A 19,179-nucleotide genomic window follows, 5' to 3' on the forward strand; every position below is an offset into this window, starting at 1 on the left:
ATGAACGAAGGCACGAATCAAAAAGAAAAATAATGACCAATAAAAAAATATTATATAAGAACTATTAGATTATGAAACAAAAGGTGCAGTGGATTAATATATTTATCCATGGAGAAATTAAGAGCCTGTTTGGCTCAGCTTAAAAGCTGGTCAAACTGACTTAAAAGCTGGTTTTTGACTTATTTAGCTGTTTGGCAATACTCAAAACAGCTTATTTTAAGTTAAAAAAAACTTATTTTAAGCCAAAAGTTAAAAGCTGGGGTAGGGGTGCTTTTTTTTTTTTTTAGCTTATAAGCTGTTTTAAGTTGACCACATTTTTATCTTTTTGTGTTTAATATTTTTATACAATCTCCAAATTACCCATATAACCCTAACATTTCTTTCTTCCATTTTTCCCTTTTCACGTTTGACATAACAACTTCAGCACTTTTATCCAAACGCATAACTGCTTATTTTAAAAATAAGTTTCAGCACTTTTAAAAGTACTTTTTTAAAGCTGCTTTTATAAGCCCATCCAAACGGGCCCTAAGTAGAAGAAAGGGTTTGAATGAATGTGTATAATGATAGAACATAAAAGGTTTAACAATCAAATTCATTGAGAAAGGGAAAATGATAATTTGTAACATCTAATCATGTATTGGTCAAGTTTAATTGTTATTAATGATTTAATTTTAAAAAATAATAAAAAACTTTTTTAATTTAAAAAATGGACGAAGGACATTTTCGTAATTTAACTTTGAACTTAAATCTTGCCAGTTGTCGCGACAAGAAAGAACATTGTATTTTAGTTCAACACTCCAACAACCGTCCCTTTGGTTAACATCTTCTTCCCCCTCCGCTCTCCTCTGTAATGGGATCCCTATCGCCTCTCGACGACCCTCTGCCCTACCCAACTGCTCGCCGTGATGAATCCGTTACAGATAACTACCATGGAGTTGACATTCCTGATCCGTATCGATGGTACAATCGATTTTACAAGATTTAACTCAATTAGCATGCTCTAAATACTTCATCTGCTCTTCTCTCTTTCATATCACAATATTCTTTTTCTAATTTCTTGACTTGGATACGAATAAAGCACAACATACCTATCTCCAACTAGTTTAGATTAACGCATAGTTGTTCTTGTCATGACTTTCTTTGGTTAATTTTGATTTCGTTGGTTTTCAACATCTTCATTAGCCAGTTTTCTTTCCTAAACTCTTCACATGGATCTTCATGTGGTGGAATGGAGGATTTATATAGCCTACCCAACTAACTTGGGACTTTGGGAAAGGCTGTTGTTACTGTTATTGTTTTGCTTTGGTAAATTTCGATTTTTTTTGTCCATTGAACCTTTTGATTAGGCTTGAGGATCCCGACTCAGATGAGACCAAGAAGTTTGTGGAAAAACAGGTGAATCTAACGGACTCAATTCTCAAGACTTGTGAGACAAGAGAAAAGCTAAGGGAAAATATAACGGAGTTGTATGATTTTCCTAAATATGAAGCTCCTTTTAGGGCAGGAGATAAGTACTTTTACTTCCACAATACAGGACTGCAACCCCAAAAAGTCCTTTATGTGCAGGTCTGCAGACATTCATTTTCTATTCCCTCTAGCCCCTTTTGGTTGTTTCTATTCTATTGAAAATAGAGGAAATGATATAGATAATTGTTTAGCCAACTCTAACTGATCTGGAATTGAGGCATAAGTTGATTAAATATGTCTTGTTATTTGGTGTTTTAGGATAGCTTGGATGGAGAACCAGAGATCTTGCTTGATCCAAACACACTTAGTGAGGACGGGACAGTTGCACTGAGTATTTGTTCCATTAGCGAGGATGCTATGTTTTTGGCATATGGCATTAGTTCGAGCGGTAGTGATTGGGTGACTATTAAAATTATGCAGGTTGTTGCTAAGAGCGTCGAGCCTGATGTATTGTCGTGGGTATGTTTTTGGAAAGAGAATAAATTTTGATTATGGTGGACATAGTTTAGTGCATGCAGTTTTTTATTTCAAATGTAACTGTTTCCTCACAGGTTAAGTTTTCTGATGCTAGCTGGACCCATGATAGCAAAGGTTTTTTCTACAGCCGTTATCCCGCACCCAAGTGAGTATTGATAGCTATATTTTCATTAGAAATCTGATTCATATTCAAGTATGATTTGACGATCGTGATTTTCTGTATATATCTGGTGGATGATCTATACCAGTTGAGTGCAATTTTATGTCACGTGATATCACATATAATCCTATCCGATGTAATGTTATCTGCTGGATGAGTCTCCACTAAGCTCAGTAGGTTTGTTGTAATACATATTGTGCTACTATCTGCTGGTATGTTATAATTATAATGGTATAAATATACAAACAGAACCTTAAATCTGTTTCATACTAAAGGTATAAATATGTCATAGTAATGGTATGACTTATATTTCTGGAAAATACGTCCGTTTTTCTAGTTAACGAGGCTTTCGTAATTTTTCTATGGTTCTAAAGTTTGGAGCGTGTCTTGCTTCATAGAGATGGAGAAAGTTTGGATGCTGGAACAGAGACACATTCCAATTTATACCATGAAGTGTATTATCACCGCTTGGGTACTGATCAGTCTGATGATATCTTGTGCTGGAAAGATCCTGAAAATCCGAAGTGTACGCGTTCAGCTTCAGTTACACAAGATGGAAAGGTTTACTGCAGACTCTACTAATCTGTTGTATAATTATTGTGGTCTGAGAATTATGTTACCTCCAAATTCCAAAGTAATATCAATATTTTGTTTATGAATAAACCTGGTAAAATAGATGTGGGTCTTGGAAAGATAAAGATACATCTTCATTAGTCATCCATTCCTAGTTTAGTCTAATATGCTCTTAAACTATGGGAAATTTAACAAAAGTGTCATCCATTAATAGTTTGGTCTTAAATACCCTTATCATTAATAGTTTGGTCCAAAAATGCCCCTACCACTAAAAGTTTGGTCCAAAAGGGCTCCTGTTGGTACTAAATGGGTCAACGATGCCATTTTTATTAAAAAACACATCTTGTAACTAATAAACATATTGCTTTTGAATAACCCTATTCTTGTTTTCTTTCTTTTAAAATCACTTTAACTGTTAAAAATATAGAAAATAATTGTTTTTCTTCCTATTCTCATTTTATCAATTAAAATTGAATAATATCATGTACCTTTTTAACGAATAACATAGGTCGTATTTAGAAGATCATAGGTGATTCAATGATTAATTTCATTTAGTTAATGATAAAACAAAATTTATAATAAAATAGGATTTTTATTTTAAAGAGTTTTATGATTAGTTGGATAAAAATTTGCTGATAAAAAAATTATTAATAGGAAAAGAATAAAGTAACAATAAGGGCATTTTTGGACTGAGCTATTGACGGCATAGACATTTTTAGACAAACTATTAATTGAGGGTATTTTTGTTCAATTTCACTAAGGGCATTTTGACCCTTTTTTGCATTAAAAAATAAAAACTACCTGGAACAGGTATACATCGACAAGTACCACTCGCATGGATGTGATGTGCTTCTTGAAAGAGTCTAGGTTGATTAGTCATCTTGTTTCTTTGCCTAGAGTATCTGGTGTCCTACTCGCCATTTAATGAAATTTTACTCAAAGACAGAGAGAACTTCCTGAGAAGGTTCTAAGAGGGCCTCTGTATGATAGACTATCAGTTGTCAAAGTACTACTTTCTTAAAGGCTTTTTGTCAGGATTATTGTGACAATAGGAGCACTTGGTTGAAAATGTTGATAATCTTCCTCCCATATTAGTGATTGTAAATTTGAATCTAAGTGAGGCCTTGAAACTTGATAGAATTTAGTTCGGGGATGCTTAGAAGCTCCTCATAGGCAACTCCCATTTTTAGGTTTAACTTTTCGTCTTCCTTTCATTTATGGAGTTATTGTTGTTTGCAGGTTTTACCTTGGTTTTAGCTTACCCAATCCCCCCCCCCCCCCCAAAAAAAAAAATAAATAAAAAACAACGTCATCTTGTAAAGAGTCTTAACTTTCCAAAAAACTATTGCTTACTGACTATGTTTATATTTCCTATATCCCCTTGCAGTATGTTCTCCTGTATACTTATGAGAACTGTGATCCAGTCAACCAAGTTTATTACTGTGATTTATCTGCACTTCCTGATTGGGTTGAAGGTTGTAAGGGGAGAAATGAATTGCTACCCTTTATCAAGCTTGTTGATAACTTTGTCGCCTCTTATGAGTATGTTGCAAATGATGGCTCTGCTCTCACTTTTCGGACCAATAAGGATGCTCCCAAGTATAAGTTAGTCAGAGTAGATCTGAAAGAGCCTGATTCTTGGTCTGATATCATCCAAGAAAATGAAAAGGATGTGCTCGAATCAGCTGTTGTTGTCAATAACAATCAACTTGTTGTGAATTATCTGAGTGACGTGAAAAATGTTTTGCAATTGAGAGATCTGAAAGCAGGAGCACTGCTTCATCATTTACCCATTGATATTGGCTCAGTGTCTGGAATTTCTGCTCGCCGCAAAGACGATACTTTTTTTATTGGATTTACAAACTTCCTAATCCCTGGAATTATATATGAGTGTAATCTCAATGAAGAGGTTCCGAATTTGAAAGTATTTCGAGAAACTGTTGTCCCTGGCTTTGATCATACTGATTTTCAAGTTAATCAGGTGAATGAAGATTTTTTGTCACAATTATGCTTGTTTTTTTCTTTTTTTTTGACAATGCTTGAACTTGTGTTTTTATTTTCTTTCTTCTATCAGCATTTAATCCAGGCCATAGTGGGGACCTCTGATCCGTTTTATAAATGAAAATTTTGTTCATGATTTTTTCCATTGAATCAACCCATTTTTCAAAACTAGTTTGACATGAAATGTCTAAACTAAAGTAGAAGATTCATACTTTCATGTACACTCATTTGGATCCTGCATCTAAACTGAATTACAGGATTATTAGTTCTGAAATTTGATATTTTCATTTTGTTGAAAAGTTAATTGATTTTGAACCATACCTTCATGCGTCTCTTTTCCAAACTTCTATTCGCTTGGCGTAATTAGCTACCTGAACTACACCTGTGAAGGGTAAAATGCTTATTATATAACTGGGTGAACATGTCATCCATTTGAGACAAGAAATTTTTGCTGGGCATAGCAGTGACTTATGGATTTCTCTACTTTTGGTTATAAGTACTTACTCTGCAGTGCACAGTAGCAAATGTCATTTAATGAAAACAAATTCACAGATTGCTTCTATTATCTATCCAAAAAAAGAAAAAAGAAAACAGATTGCTTTTATTTTCATTTTGCTTCTCACTGAATGGACATCACAGCAAAATCCATGTAAACATTATAAAGGTAACAATGATTTTTTTCTATTTTTTCTTCTCCAGTGTCTTTCTAAAACTGCAATTTTCCGTTGTCTCCTTTATTTTTGGGGCGGGGGTCTCCTTTTGCAGGTTTTTGTGCCCAGTAAGGACGGTGTCAAGATTCCTATGTTCATTGTGGCTGGAAAGGACATTTCCTTTGATGGATCACACCCATGTTTATTATATGGATATGGAGGATTTAATATTAGTATTACTCCGTACTTCTCTGTTGGTCGTGTAGTGATTGCGAAGCATTTAGGTGTTGTATTCTGCATTGCAAATATCCGTGGTGGTGGAGAATATGGAGAAGATTGGCATAAAGCTGGCTCCCTTTCCAAAAAGCAAAATTGCTTTGACGACTTCATTTCTGCTGCTGAGTATCTTGTGGAAGCTGGTTACACTCGGCCCAAAAAGTTGTGTATCGAAGGTGGAAGCAATGGTGGGCTTCTTGTTGGAGCCTGTATCAATCAGGTAAGGGAACTGATTCTTCAATATAAGTATCTTATTCAAGCTGAATTCTGGTGTTGATAAATCAGTGATTGACCATGGTAGCTTCATAAATTGCAGAGACCTGATCTCTTTGGCTGTGCCCTTGCACATGTTGGTGTTATGGATATGCTTAGGTTTCACAAGTTCACCATAGGTAGTGTATAGTAGAATGAGTTCTCACCTTTAGTGTACATATTTCTTTTGCTCTTTACAAAATATATTCTCTTCCTCATTAGGTCACGCCTGGACCTCTGATTATGGCTGCTCAGAGAAGGAGGAAGAGTTTCAGTGGCTAATCAAGTAAGTTTTTTGAATTCTAATCCAACATCCAGCATCATACTGTAGTATGCTTTTCAATTCATGCATGTAAAGGAAAAGTGAAAAAAAGAATATGACAGCAGTTCCTAGGGTGAAAAGAACTAGCAGTATGGTGATAGATTGCTTTTGGATGAAGCCTCATTGCAATATTTTGTATACAAGAGAATGAGATTAAAGGGTGTGTTTCGTATGAAGGAAAATGATTTCCTGGGAAACAAGTAGATTTTGGACTTATTTTCTCATATTTGGTTGGTGAATAGAAAATATTTTTAGGAGATGATATTTAGTGTTTGATTTATGTATGAAAAATGTTTTTGAGAAACATCCTTCATTTTTATTAGAGAAGAAAATAATTTTGGAAATTGAAAATATTTTTTAAAAACAAAATTAATTTTTTTTGGTGGATGGGGTGGGAGGGCTGGTGGGGAGGGGGGAGGTAAGGGTGAAAAATAAAAATTTGAAGTTGAAAATATTTTTTAAAAACAAAATTAATTTTTTTTGTGGTGGCTGGGGTGGCGTGTGTGTGTGTGTGTGGTGGTGGTGGGGGGGGGGGCGCTGGTAGGTAGGGGTCGAGGGTAGGGAAGAAAACATGAAATTATGAAGTTGAAGATATGTTTTAAAAACAAACAACAGTTTTTTTGGGGGGCTGAGGGGGGTGGGGTGGGGGTGGAGTTGGGTCTAGGGTAGGGGGTGAAAAAGTGAAATTCTTGAAGTTGAAAATACTCTTAAAAATAAACTCAAATTTGTTTTCTTGGGGGTGGGGGTGGGGGTGGGTCGGGGACTGGGGTGACAAAATAAAATTTTGAAATTGAAAATAGTTTTAAAAAATTAATGTTTTTCCAAAAAAGAAAAAGTAATTTTAAGTTGGATGAAAGTTTTGGAAAATGTTTTCCTTAATTTTTGAAGGAAAGTCCTCAATTTTTTTGAAGGGAAGTCATTTTCTTTAATTTTGAGGAAAATGAATTGATTTGGAAACATTTTCCTAAACTTTTGTCCCAACCAATCATGAGAAAATTGAAAAACATTTTCCAGAAAATGTTTTCGTTCATACCAAACACACCCAAAGAGAACTTGAGCAACTGTGCCAGTCTATCTTGTCAATCATACATTCGATGCTTCTCCTTCTTGCTTCCACCCCTTTTCTTTCTTCCCCTTTCTGTGTCTCTGTCTAATGCCACTCAATGTTCTATTGACTAAGGCGTTTGTCCCTACATTTCTTATCTTTTTCCATCTGAGACATAAAATTTACTTGACTTGTCATTCTCACTCAAATCTCCTTGTTCAAATGTGTTCAGGTACTCACCACTGCATAATGTCAGAAGGCCATGGGAACAATCTCCCAATCAAGAATCTCAATATCCGCCCACTATGCTATTGACAGCAGATCATGACGATCGAGTGGTGCCACTGCACTCTTTGAAATTATTGGCGGTACGTCATTCTAAATATAGTCCTACTTCTTCTGACTCTTCACAGACAACTATGAGCCTTTGTATTGCCATTGCATCTGCATCCAGTTTTTCCCTTGATTTTGAGTGGCACGCATATTACGAGATGATAAAATCTTTCTACTTTCTTGTCAGTTGGAATAGTTTTTCAGAGTGTAGCATTTTGAATTGTAAATCTCGGGACTGAGTTGTGGTTGGTTGGTCTAAACAAATGAAAAATGAAAGAAATAAATTAGTCTATCTTTTGTTTCCTGCACCTGGGTATGAACATGATTTGGTTAATATATTGTGGCTCAAACTACAAATATACAACCATTTTCCTGTTGGGCTGTTCCACTTTGAAAACTTAAAATCTATATAGTTCAAAGTTACGAGTACTACACCTATCACGTGATCATAATAAAATATTATAAACAGTGAGTAATTTTCTTTTGGAAAAGGTTTTTCATGTGAGTTCCCTTCATTGTCTTTTTATGGAATACCTACATTGATGGACCTGTGTGATCCTTTTTCATTGAAAGTTGCATTATTGCTAATTTCTATATGATTTACATTTTGTTTCTTATTTTCTAGTGAACCATTTTGCTAATTGTGATGTCTTGTTTAGACCATGCAATATGTCCTATGCACAAGCTTGGAGAAGAGTCCCCAGAGCAATCCCATCATTAGTAGGATCGAATGCAAGGCTGGTCATGGAGCTGGAAGACCAACACAAAAAGTGGTAAGTTTCCTACTAGTCATCATTCTGGCCTGCTTCCATTGACAGTCACGCTATGTTGCATGTAATATCGCTGTTGCAGATTGATGAAGCTGCAGACAGATATGCGTTCATGGCTAAGGTTATGGGTGCATCTTGGGTTCAGTAAATGAAGTTGATGAAGGGCATTAGTAAAGCATATGCAAAGAAGACTGTGAAGGGTGAATTTACATCTTGTCTTGTGGTCATAATTTGTGCTGCCAATTCCAAATCAAGTACCTATCACTAGGCTCTCCTCATTGATGATCTCTTGGGAATCCTATGGTGTGAAGTGAAGCTGCACGAAAAGCTTAACAACATGATCAATTTTATGGTTCCGACAATATTATAGGGCACTTTTTGAAGCTCATATAAGATTGTGATGCATTGCATCTTTAATCCGTTCAACCCCCCCCCCCCCCCCAACTATTCTATTTTTGCTCCCCTCCTGCATTTCTTTCCAGTATGAAAATGGTATTCATAATCACGGGTTTCTCATGTATTTTTGCCGATTCTGAGATCTCATATAAAGCTTATGATATTTTTTTAAAAAAACTTAATTTCAACTGCAGAAAATATTCTTCTCAGCTCCAAGTTGATATCTTTTGATAGCTTCTGATACTTACTGGATTATGATTTTACTTATGTTGTGTTGAATTTTTTTTAAGAGATTGAATGTTTACCAATCTTAGTTGGAGGTTTATTTCATCTATCCTAGTGTTTTTCTTTAGCAAATATCTATAATATGACTCAGTTACAGATATACGCTCATAATCCCAGATCAACTACTGAATATCCCAATATAGTAAAGACCTTCGAAAAATATAAACATGCACAATTAATTGTCATGGTTTCCTTTTATAGAGTTGAACTAAAAGAACTTTGATCAACATTTTATGATGAATATTTTTTATCATATTAATATGTAAAAATTTGCAATTTTATCGTATTTTTTGTATATATTTTGAATATCTATTTTTAGAAAAAATAAATATCTAATATACCTAATCTAATTTAACACTAAAATTAATCAAATTGACTTTCGAAAAGCACAACATGAAAAATAAAAGTGCGCAGAGGGAGTATTTTGGTGTTGTGGAATGAGGTAGATTATTCATTATTTGAAGAGCTACTACACAAGATATTTGGTCATTTGTGTTTGTGAGACCCCGTGGTTGTTTCACATAACAGGTATAGTATTGCATGAGTGTATGAGGTTTATACAACTTGGTGTATCACGTTAGGAGAATTATTTTGCAAAGGATGATAAAAATGAAAGAATTAGACAAACGTTAAGGGTCAAGGATGTCCTTAAACAAGTTTGAGTTAAATAATGTCTATTCTAACACCGAGTCTGTTCGAAACATTTAAGTTAACCAATACTAAGATCGATAAAGAATTTTTTATATGCTAATAAGGATGTTTTATAAGGTGATGTGGTCGCCCAATGATTGTAATGCCATGACCGGGGAGCACCCCCTAGACGTACCCGGCTTCTTCGTCCTCGAAGAGAACTTAGACTAGCCCTTAGCATTCATTATTACATTTAATAGGTCAAAAATGTGAAAGAGTTTAAAAACTTTTTACAAAGTGAGGACCTCTCACATATCATATATAGAGTTTACTTAGACTCCTCGTTTATGAAGCTTACATAGACTTCTCATTTAGGCAACTTAACTAATATAATAATTTGTCTAATACTTTGTCTCACATTAAACCATCTAAAGCGAAGTATAACATTCGGGCATAGCCCTTATACAAGTACATATTGCCACATATCGCTTACAACAAATGTTTTCAAGAATAGGGAGGAAATGAATGTCTTTAGACAATAACAATGCTACTAAGGTAGAACAAATGGCACAATCCTCGAATTTGAGGACTCACTAACAACTTGGGTGAAAAGTCCAAGTCTTCTAGCAAAGTGATCTAGAAGTTCTTCAATGACCGGAACCTATAATGTTGCGGAAAAAGAGAAGAAATATGGGTTAGTACACACATGTACCAAGTATGGTTCCTATGCATAAAATCATCAATGCATGAGAAAAGACAATTTATTCAAAACCATGCATTATAACAATTAACTCAACATGCACATATATGGAACATTACAAGTCAACTAAATCATGAAATGTCCCAACACATAGGCGACCCAAAGAAAAAATTGTGCAATGCCAAGAATAGAACCCCATAACCCTATCCAAAGCTAAGCATCACACCAAGTCACCTACTACATGCATACAACATAACCTCATACTTTGTCATAACATGCTTGATTCATAAGATCATATATAACTTGACATACATAGCATGTAAGCAACTTAATCATAAAAGAACACTACTAAGATATCCCATAAGATCCAACATGTGCAATGGGTAAGAGAAGTCCCATACCCTCCCTCACCCTATTAGTAACCGTTAGGACAAGACCAAATAACAGTTCACATACTTGACTTGTTCATTTACCTTTTTACATTAGGGAAGGAAGTGAATAACCGACATGAGACCATGAGCTACATGGAATCTGGTTTTCTCCTCCCACACCGAAAAGAGAGGGTTAACACTTGCCTAAGGTGTAACCATCCGTACATAGCTATCTAGGTGGATCCAATAAGCTATAGTTCTATGTGGGCACATAGTTAAGGTTCAAGGAGATTGCTACTAGAACCTTGACTTGCTAAATGTGGAGGTTTTCATCTCATGACACAACACATATCTTGGAAATCCGGACTTGCTAAAGGTTAAGAAACCCATGTGGGAGACCGGACTTATTAAACGTGAGACTTCCATCTTATTTATATGCCCTTTAGGTGCTAAGCATTTATTTCCTTTAGTAATCATCATACCCATCGTACAAGATCATATTATTCTCTTATAGACCCCTATGGGAACATATGGTCATGATAACTCATAGGTATTCATTAGTGAGAACTATCCTTTCAATTAGAAACCACATATAAGTGAGTAAACCTTTCACTCAACGCTTAATCCTAATCATGAGAAGCTACATTCAATCATATAAAAATCATACCATAATACTTGCATACTTCATAGCCAATTCGATAGTCTAGGGTTAGGGATGAGGAATACTTGATATCAACATCACAACCACACATTAGACATATAACCATTATAATCTAAGTTACACATGCTTCATCATTGAATTCAAGAAGAATCAATCTTCATACCTTCTTGCCCTTTCATTGTCTTCATACTTCAAATTACAAAGAATACATAACCAATACATAACCAACTTAGATTCAAGAATTAATGCATAGCAATTATAACTATACATAATAATATGATCATCATCTACCACAATTACAATATAATTCCAAGATAAAGTGAGCTTAGGGAAGAACAAGGGTTTAAGGGGAAATCTTGAGTGATTATCAACAATCAACCTTAATTACTTAGTTAAAAAATGATAAAAGATCACAATTCATCACAACTGAATAACAATTTCGTTTTGAAAAGAGAACCCATGTCTAAATTGAAACCTTAGTTTTAGGGAAGTGGAAAACTATCTTTGGAAAGGGCCTCTCGAGAAAAGGAATTTCTAGAGTGAAAGAAACCTTACATTATGGATGATCTTGCCGCAAATGTTAGATGAAATACTTTGTGAATTCGTCCTTGAATTGGAGTTCTAGTGTTCCCTTAATGGAGGTTTGAGTTTTGGGAGAGAAAAGCTAGAGAAGTTAGAGAGATGTGGGTTTGGGAAAAAAATGGGTTGTTAAGTTAGTCGAATGAGGATTAGACTTTATATAGTCCACTAACTAAATTAATTAACCACCCCTTAACCCTTAATTAATCACCTAAGTAATTAACAAATTAACTCCATAACTTTAAAACATGGCAGTCGACTTTGGACCTTCAAAAGATCGTTGTCCGTCGATGAGGCGTCGATCAAATGACGGTGTCGTACTGGCAAGCCGTCGTTTGATTCAGAGGCTATGTTTTTGGCCATTTTTGGAAATTGATAACTTTCAACCAACAGAGCCATTGACGGCTCATCGATCAAACAACGACTTGTCGTTTGGCTCGTGGATGCACACTGTCCAATTTGACAGTTTTGGGTCAAATGGACATAGGGGAATCGTACCCGGACGTTTCAACTCTAAACATACTCTAGTACATATTTAGTACCTTTTTACCATATTTCACTAAATTCCAACTCTTAAAACCCATTGAATCACGTGAAGGCACACTAGCACACGTCACATAGTTCTCCGGACGTAATGGTCGTTTCTTAACATTTCGACTCTAACACTTCCTAATTAGTTTCAATACACTATTTTAGTCTTAGAAACAATGTTTTAAGTCTTAGTTCACATAGTGAGGCTCTAGACCAAGTCATAGATTTTCGGAGTGTTACATTATGCTCCCCTTAGGAACATTTATCCCTAAATGACACCTAAAGCATTTTCTTGACACCACCATTTTAGGCCTACGGCCACCACAGTAAAAATTTAGCCTAAACTAGCAAAAAGTGTGCCCTTTGATAAAAGGCTACCTTCTTCTACTCGAGCCTCGGCAGAGCATTTTTTATCTCATTCGTATTCTAAGGAATTCTAATAGACTCTTTCATATTGCACCGGTGCTGGAAAAGATAGGACACTTTTGGACTTTAAGCAACACTTTTTAAGGGGCGGCTTAAAGAAGCGTAACCTTTGACATTAGGCAACACTTTTTAAATGTCGCCATATTTGGTATAAGGGAACGCTTTGTTGTGATGCATTAGCGACACCTATTTTTATTATACTACACTTAAAAGTGTTGTCTTTGCGGTGTTATTGCCTTTTATATGTCATCTAAAGCAACACTTATAAAGTGTAACTTTATATCTCATCTAGAGCAACACTTATAAATCATAACTTTAACATTGAACGTCCTGTAACAACACTTTTGAATTGCATATATTCAATATATAATTAAATATAAAAGTGACCTAAAGCACAAAATTAACTAATAATGAAATCAAAACTATATATTTCAAATAAACTTTGAGAAACATGTCTTGTACAAACAATTCTTAGAAAATGATTTCTTAAAGATCTCTAATATCAATAAATTCCAAAAAATCAAATGCAATCAAACGTTATGACAATTGTACAAAAACTCTGCATCGTTCATTACAATAGATCGAGTTTACTTCTGACCACAATTCAAATCAATCACCGGCATTTTCCAGCAGATTCAAAAAATAATTACAAGTGAAAAAAATGTGAAGTGCAAAATTGAAGAGTGTTCACTATAAACCAACCAATCAAGTGGAGTAACTGCTAACCACAACATTAGACAGAGAGAAAGACGTTGCAATGAGGAGTAGATACACTACTCCCAATACTCCACTTTAAATTATTAACTGAATCACTATTTCCAAATAACATCTGTATGACAAATATAATATTTAGGCTAAGTAAGCCGATAAATATGCCAAGATATAAGAACTCCATTAACTGAGATATGTTGATGTCTTCTTGAATATTAAAAGAACTCTCAATATCGGAGTAGAATCCAAGTTAAGGGACAATATAGAATTGTTGATGGATTTTCTTATAAGCTAATCAAGAGAACAACTTGACCAGATGACTAAACCAGAAGCTAATTTATATGTAGGTTAATCATCTTACAGCTACTTCTTTTACTTATGTGGATAGATGCTTATATATTATGATATTTGATCCAAACAGATGAGTAAGTTGTTGGCAGATCAGCCATTTGTGTCATCAATCCTTGCCTCAGTAAGTCACCTGTATGCAAAAAATCTATTATATTACTGTAGAAAATATATGGTTTCTCTAAGGATCACACTGTATATCTTCTCTAACTTTCACTTGACATTGCACTTGAATAATGGTTTCTAGGTGAGTCAATTTTTAATTTAACCTCAGAGGAAAGCGTTAGAGATTAGATTGCTAGGATTCTAATGAACCTGCTGCCTTTATGCACTAGCGATTTCTGTCATTTTGTGTCTTCATAATCTACGATACTCAATGTGGAGTACAAAAAAAACTCACTAGTACAAGGCTCAACATATCATCACCTTTAGCTAATTCTATACCAATATCCATGGAAAACGGTGCAACGATATTTGTAAGATTCAAATGTCTACTAAACAAAACATAAATAATCCATGTTTACATTCAGACAAGTAACTTAAGTCATACTCTCATCAGGTTAGTGAATCAACAAAATCTTTATACATGATATTGTATGGTTAAATGAGTCAAAAGGAAAAAAAAGTCAAGGGAAGCTTGATAAGAGCTACCTGAAGAAAACTACATCACCAAGGAAGACCTTGTATTTCTGGGCCAAGATTCTCTACTACAAAAAACAGCCTGCATCATAATGAATAGTTGATATTTTCACCTTTGTATACAATAGGAATTTTTATGAACTTCAAATATAGGAAAAAAGAGTAGTTATGATTCAAGGATCTCATGAAACTGTTTGATGAGAATTACATGTATGAGACATTGAAATGCCACCAATAGAAACTATACCAAAATAACAATCAGAGACATGCAAAAAAAAACATTGTGTAGTCAGTGATTACATGGAAAACAATTTATTCAATCTTTTAGAAATAACTACATAACAAAATTTACCATGGCAAAGAAGCTTGGATGTTGTCAATTACAATATGAAATGGTCCAACAAGTTCTAAGAATGCAGAGGAAGTATTTCTAAAAGAGGTAACTGTCTGCGTGCATAAGTATTAGCGGAGTAATCATGAGTAAACCACAACGAAATACAATGCATTCCTTTGGAACTACACTTACAGCGAAGTACTCCATCAACACTAAATTCTGTAGTGAAGAGCCTAAACAGTTTTTTGGACTTTGTAGAAGTTCCCTTCAATAATAACTCAATGAATTCATACACCTCAAAAAAGAAAGCATTGATCAACGATTAAGTTAGAAGGGGAAAACAGTGTGTAATATCAACTCATAAGTAAGCAAATGAAACCTACATGTTACACCAAACTTCTAAAATCAAACTAAATATATTTAACGAAAATGAAGGTTTTATTTGCTGCTCAATAATCGCATGACCCGCATATGACATCACCTATATCATTTGAATGACCACTAACTTTTTTTGCTGACTAAGTAAGTATAAATATATCAAACTCTATTTGCGGATAGTGGTTTAAGAATTTAATGTATGACTGAAATAAGATGATTGATCATGTTTAAAGGTTCTTGTGTGATTTTTTCTCTCAGTGTGTGAAAGTTTGATCAAATTGGACAAACACTTATAACTTGAGGTTTTTATGTTATGATTCATTAATCAAATTGGAAAAATTTTTGTTTGTTGGATTGATGATGGAAAATGGTTTAAGTATTGGACATCTCGAAGGTGTTTATGTAAAGATGACACATTCAATACTGCTATGTCATTTATGAATCTTGATACTGATGTACCATGGTTTCACGGTACTTTTAATGCTTTTTCCTTAAGATTGGTGTGTGTCTAGAGCCTTTTTGTTGTAGTTAACATGTTTTTATCTTTGTTATGCAGGACAGGTGTCCAAACCCAAAACACAAAACACATCTGAGATTTAGTGCAGCGGTGACCCAAGAAAGGCATCGACGGTCCGTCGTTCCATTGATGGTGATCTTCGAGTGATAGTTCAGGCATCTGGAGTAACTCGGGGAAATCTGACTAAGTGTGGGGCTACGGAAGGATCGACAGTCCATCAATTGATCGGCAGACCATCGTGTTGAATCGTCATTAAGTTTAGAGATAGTCCGAGGACCCGAAGTTGAAAAAAATCCAAGTATGGAACGATGGAAAGCATCGACGAACCGTAGATGCATCAACGGTGTAACATTCCCGAAAATCATATGTCTAATGAAGAGACCAGTAAGTCCTTTAGAATGCGTATTAGGGTACATAGACATCCCAATGCCCAATATTGAGAAATATTGGGCATATTATAGGATATTGGATAAGGAGTGTTAGCCAATTTCTAAGTATGCACAAGTAATTAAAATAACAATATCCTTCATATATAATCACATTGATTTAATAAGTTTCCCAATGCTCAATATTGAAAAATATTTGGCATAGTATAGAAAAAATTGCTAAGGGGTGTTAGTCAATTTGTGTGTGTGTGTGTGTGTGTGTGTGTGTATATATATATATATATATATATATATATATATATATATATATATATATATCAAAAAGAAGCATAATATAATCCAAGATTGGTTAGAAATGTACCTGCAAGGAATAACCTAAGCTAAAATATTTCTTTACAATCTTAGCACACAAAGTACTAGGCATCCAAGTGTCAATCCTAGTACCATAGCACATTATCATGTAAATTAAGCAGTGCCCAAAGACATGGTGAGGGTCCTCGGGACAATAAGTTTTTCAAATAGGACATCAAGAATAGCTAGTTAGTAAAGTACAACCAACCCATGTGCAAGCACATGTTCAAAGCTTGTGGGAATCGGCCATAAGGAGGGGACAACCCTAACCGAATTCGGTTAGGGTAGTCAAGGGGCAGCATGTGCGGACGGGTCCCCCCATGTGGGGCTTAACTAGCTAACCAACTATAGGCTGTAAATAACTTTCCTAACTAGATAAATAACCTAGGACTAACCGAAATTGACCCACTACTGCACCCAACAACTTAGGACTAAACCGGGTTGACACTAACCTAGAACTAGTTGAAATGACAACCTAGTACCTAACCTAGGATGGACCAAAATAGTAGTTATGGTCCTAACAACTTAGGGTTACTTTATTAATTCCCCTAGGTTACCTAATTAATTGATTTAGCAACTTAAATAATTAATTTAAAAGAGCTAAAATCGAAAATACAAAGGAAATGTCAAGATTTTGGTTAAAACAAGAAAGGGACAACGTAGTACCTAACCTAGGATGATCCAAAGAGTTAGTTAAGATTTTAAAAACTTAGTATGATTTAGTAATTACCCTAGGATACTTAATTAATTAATTTAGAAACTTAATTTATTAATTTAAAGGGGCAAAACCGAAATCACAAAGTAAGCCAAATTTCGGCTAAAATAAGAAAAAGACAACCTAGTACCTAACCTAGGATTGTCAAAAGGATTGGTTATGGTCCTAACGAACTAAGGTTACTTTAGTAACTACCTTAGGTCACATAATTAATTAAATTAGTAATTTAATTAATTAGTTTAAATGGTCAAAACGAAATCCTTACACTAACCTAGGATTGTCCTACAGGGTTTATTATGGTTCCAATGACTTAGGGTGACTTTATTACTTACCCTAGGTACCTAAATTAATTAAATTAAGGATTTTATTAATTAATATAAAGTAAAATTGTTTAACAAAACCATAATCAACACCAAATTCTAGATTTTCAGTCAAGTCAACGTTCTCCTATGCATAGTCAACTTAGGAGGGGCGTTTTGGTAATTAATTTATTAGTTTATTAAATTAAATTATTATTTATTAGTTTAATGAGTGAATATAAGTTCCTAATACTTATACTCACGTTAAAACACTAAGAGTTTCACAATACGCAAAATAGTAAACAAGAAAGCAAAAACGGTAAGTTCCATCGATATTCTAAGGAAATTCTAAGGTTTCATTCAAGGTGGTCTTCGTAGAATAAGTTATACTTAAGGTATAGGTTTCTCTCCTGGACTTTTTTCTCCAAGAGAACTTCCTTCCTAACGATTCAAAGAACTTGTTGTTTCCCGTTGTTTTCGTCGAACTCCTTTCCCTAGTATCCTTATACGATTTTAATGATTAAGTAGGTTTGAGATCATGTTGTTGGTATGTGTTGCTGGTTGATCTTATGTGTAATGTTCTTGAATGATGAATGTCGCATGAACCTATGAACTTAAAATCGTATGAAGCTAATATTTACAACGTGAATTAAGAACCAATGATATGTTAGTTATGTCCGTAATGTCAAGTGTTAATATGTATGTGTTCGAATGTTTTCTTGCTGTTTTGTAACGTTATGAAGATGCTCAAGTCATAAAATTGTAATATGATGTTGTCGAATATGTCTTAAAAATGTTACCCTAAATTCATGAACTAAGAATGGTTAAGAAAATGATATTATGTTAAGATGTTTCCGAAAATGTTATGTATGATGATGATTATGGTCTGTTGTGCATACCTACCGTAATGTAACTTTTTGATGATGTTTTGTTCGTTAAATGATCATATTATGTTGTCCAACATATTTAAAAATTTTATGTCTAAAGTTATGTTATAAGGTTGGCTAAAAAGATCTCCATGAAATCTTAATTTGAGTGAATTTTTGGCTTATGCCAATAAAATGGCTAACAAAAACCTTGTTCAAAATTTAAATGGGAATTGGATAAAATGTTATATCTAAATAAGTAAAAGATTGGCAAATGAAGAATGTATCCTAAATTGAGTATGATCGAATAAAACTTTGGTTCATGCCAATAAAGAAGGTGATGAAGTCTATAACCAATTTCTATGCCAATAAATAAGGTTATTAAGTCTATAACCAATTTCTTATGCGAATATTTATCTAATGCCAATCTTATATCGCCAAAAGATTGAAATGATAACTCAAGTACTTCTAAAGTAATTCAATGAATGTAAATGGCTATAAATTTATGTTTTGAATGACTAAAAATATTGGATAATGGTTCATATATATAAATTGAAATATGAATATACATAAAATTGGCCTATGCCAACAAAAATGGTTATGTAGTTTAATACCCAAGTGTGTAGGCCAAAACTAAGCAAATAACAATCTTTTGTAGTTAGAGTATCAAACGATAATATCAGCACTTCTAAAGTAATTTAATGAATCCACAAACAAGGGAATGTCATTC

The 19,179-nt window shown here is 34.3% G+C and overlaps 1 protein-coding gene across 4 annotated transcripts; it reads left to right on the top strand.

The window, feature by feature from the left end:
- Positions 1-754: 754 nt before the first annotated feature.
- On the top strand, positions 755-8,920 carry LOC101265753 (uncharacterized). Of its 4 annotated transcripts, none has more exons than XM_010326481.4 (12): positions 755-960; positions 1,347-1,566; positions 1,726-1,926; positions 2,019-2,089; positions 2,479-2,665; positions 4,065-4,658; positions 5,444-5,824; positions 5,921-5,996; positions 6,079-6,142; positions 7,456-7,591; positions 8,216-8,329; positions 8,409-8,920. In XM_010326481.4, the coding sequence occupies exons 1-12, from the start codon at positions 851-853 to the stop codon at positions 8,472-8,474; spliced, it is 2,220 nt and encodes a 739-aa protein (XP_010324783.1). In that variant the 5' UTR covers positions 755-850; the 3' UTR covers positions 8,475-8,920. The 4 variants fall into 4 exon arrangements, with proteins under 4 accessions (XP_010324783.1, XP_004244855.1, XP_010324784.1 ...); XM_004244807.5 differs by having other exon boundaries at positions 2,503-2,665; XM_010326482.3 differs by lacking the exon at positions 1,347-1,566 and having other exon boundaries at positions 777-960.
- The last annotated feature ends 10,259 nt before the right edge of the window (positions 8,921-19,179 follow it).

The sequence above is a fragment of the Solanum lycopersicum genome, chromosome 8 (assembly GCF_036512215.1).
Source record: "Solanum lycopersicum chromosome 8, SLM_r2.1".
Lineage (NCBI taxonomy): Eukaryota > Viridiplantae > Streptophyta > Magnoliopsida > Solanales > Solanaceae > Solanum > Solanum lycopersicum.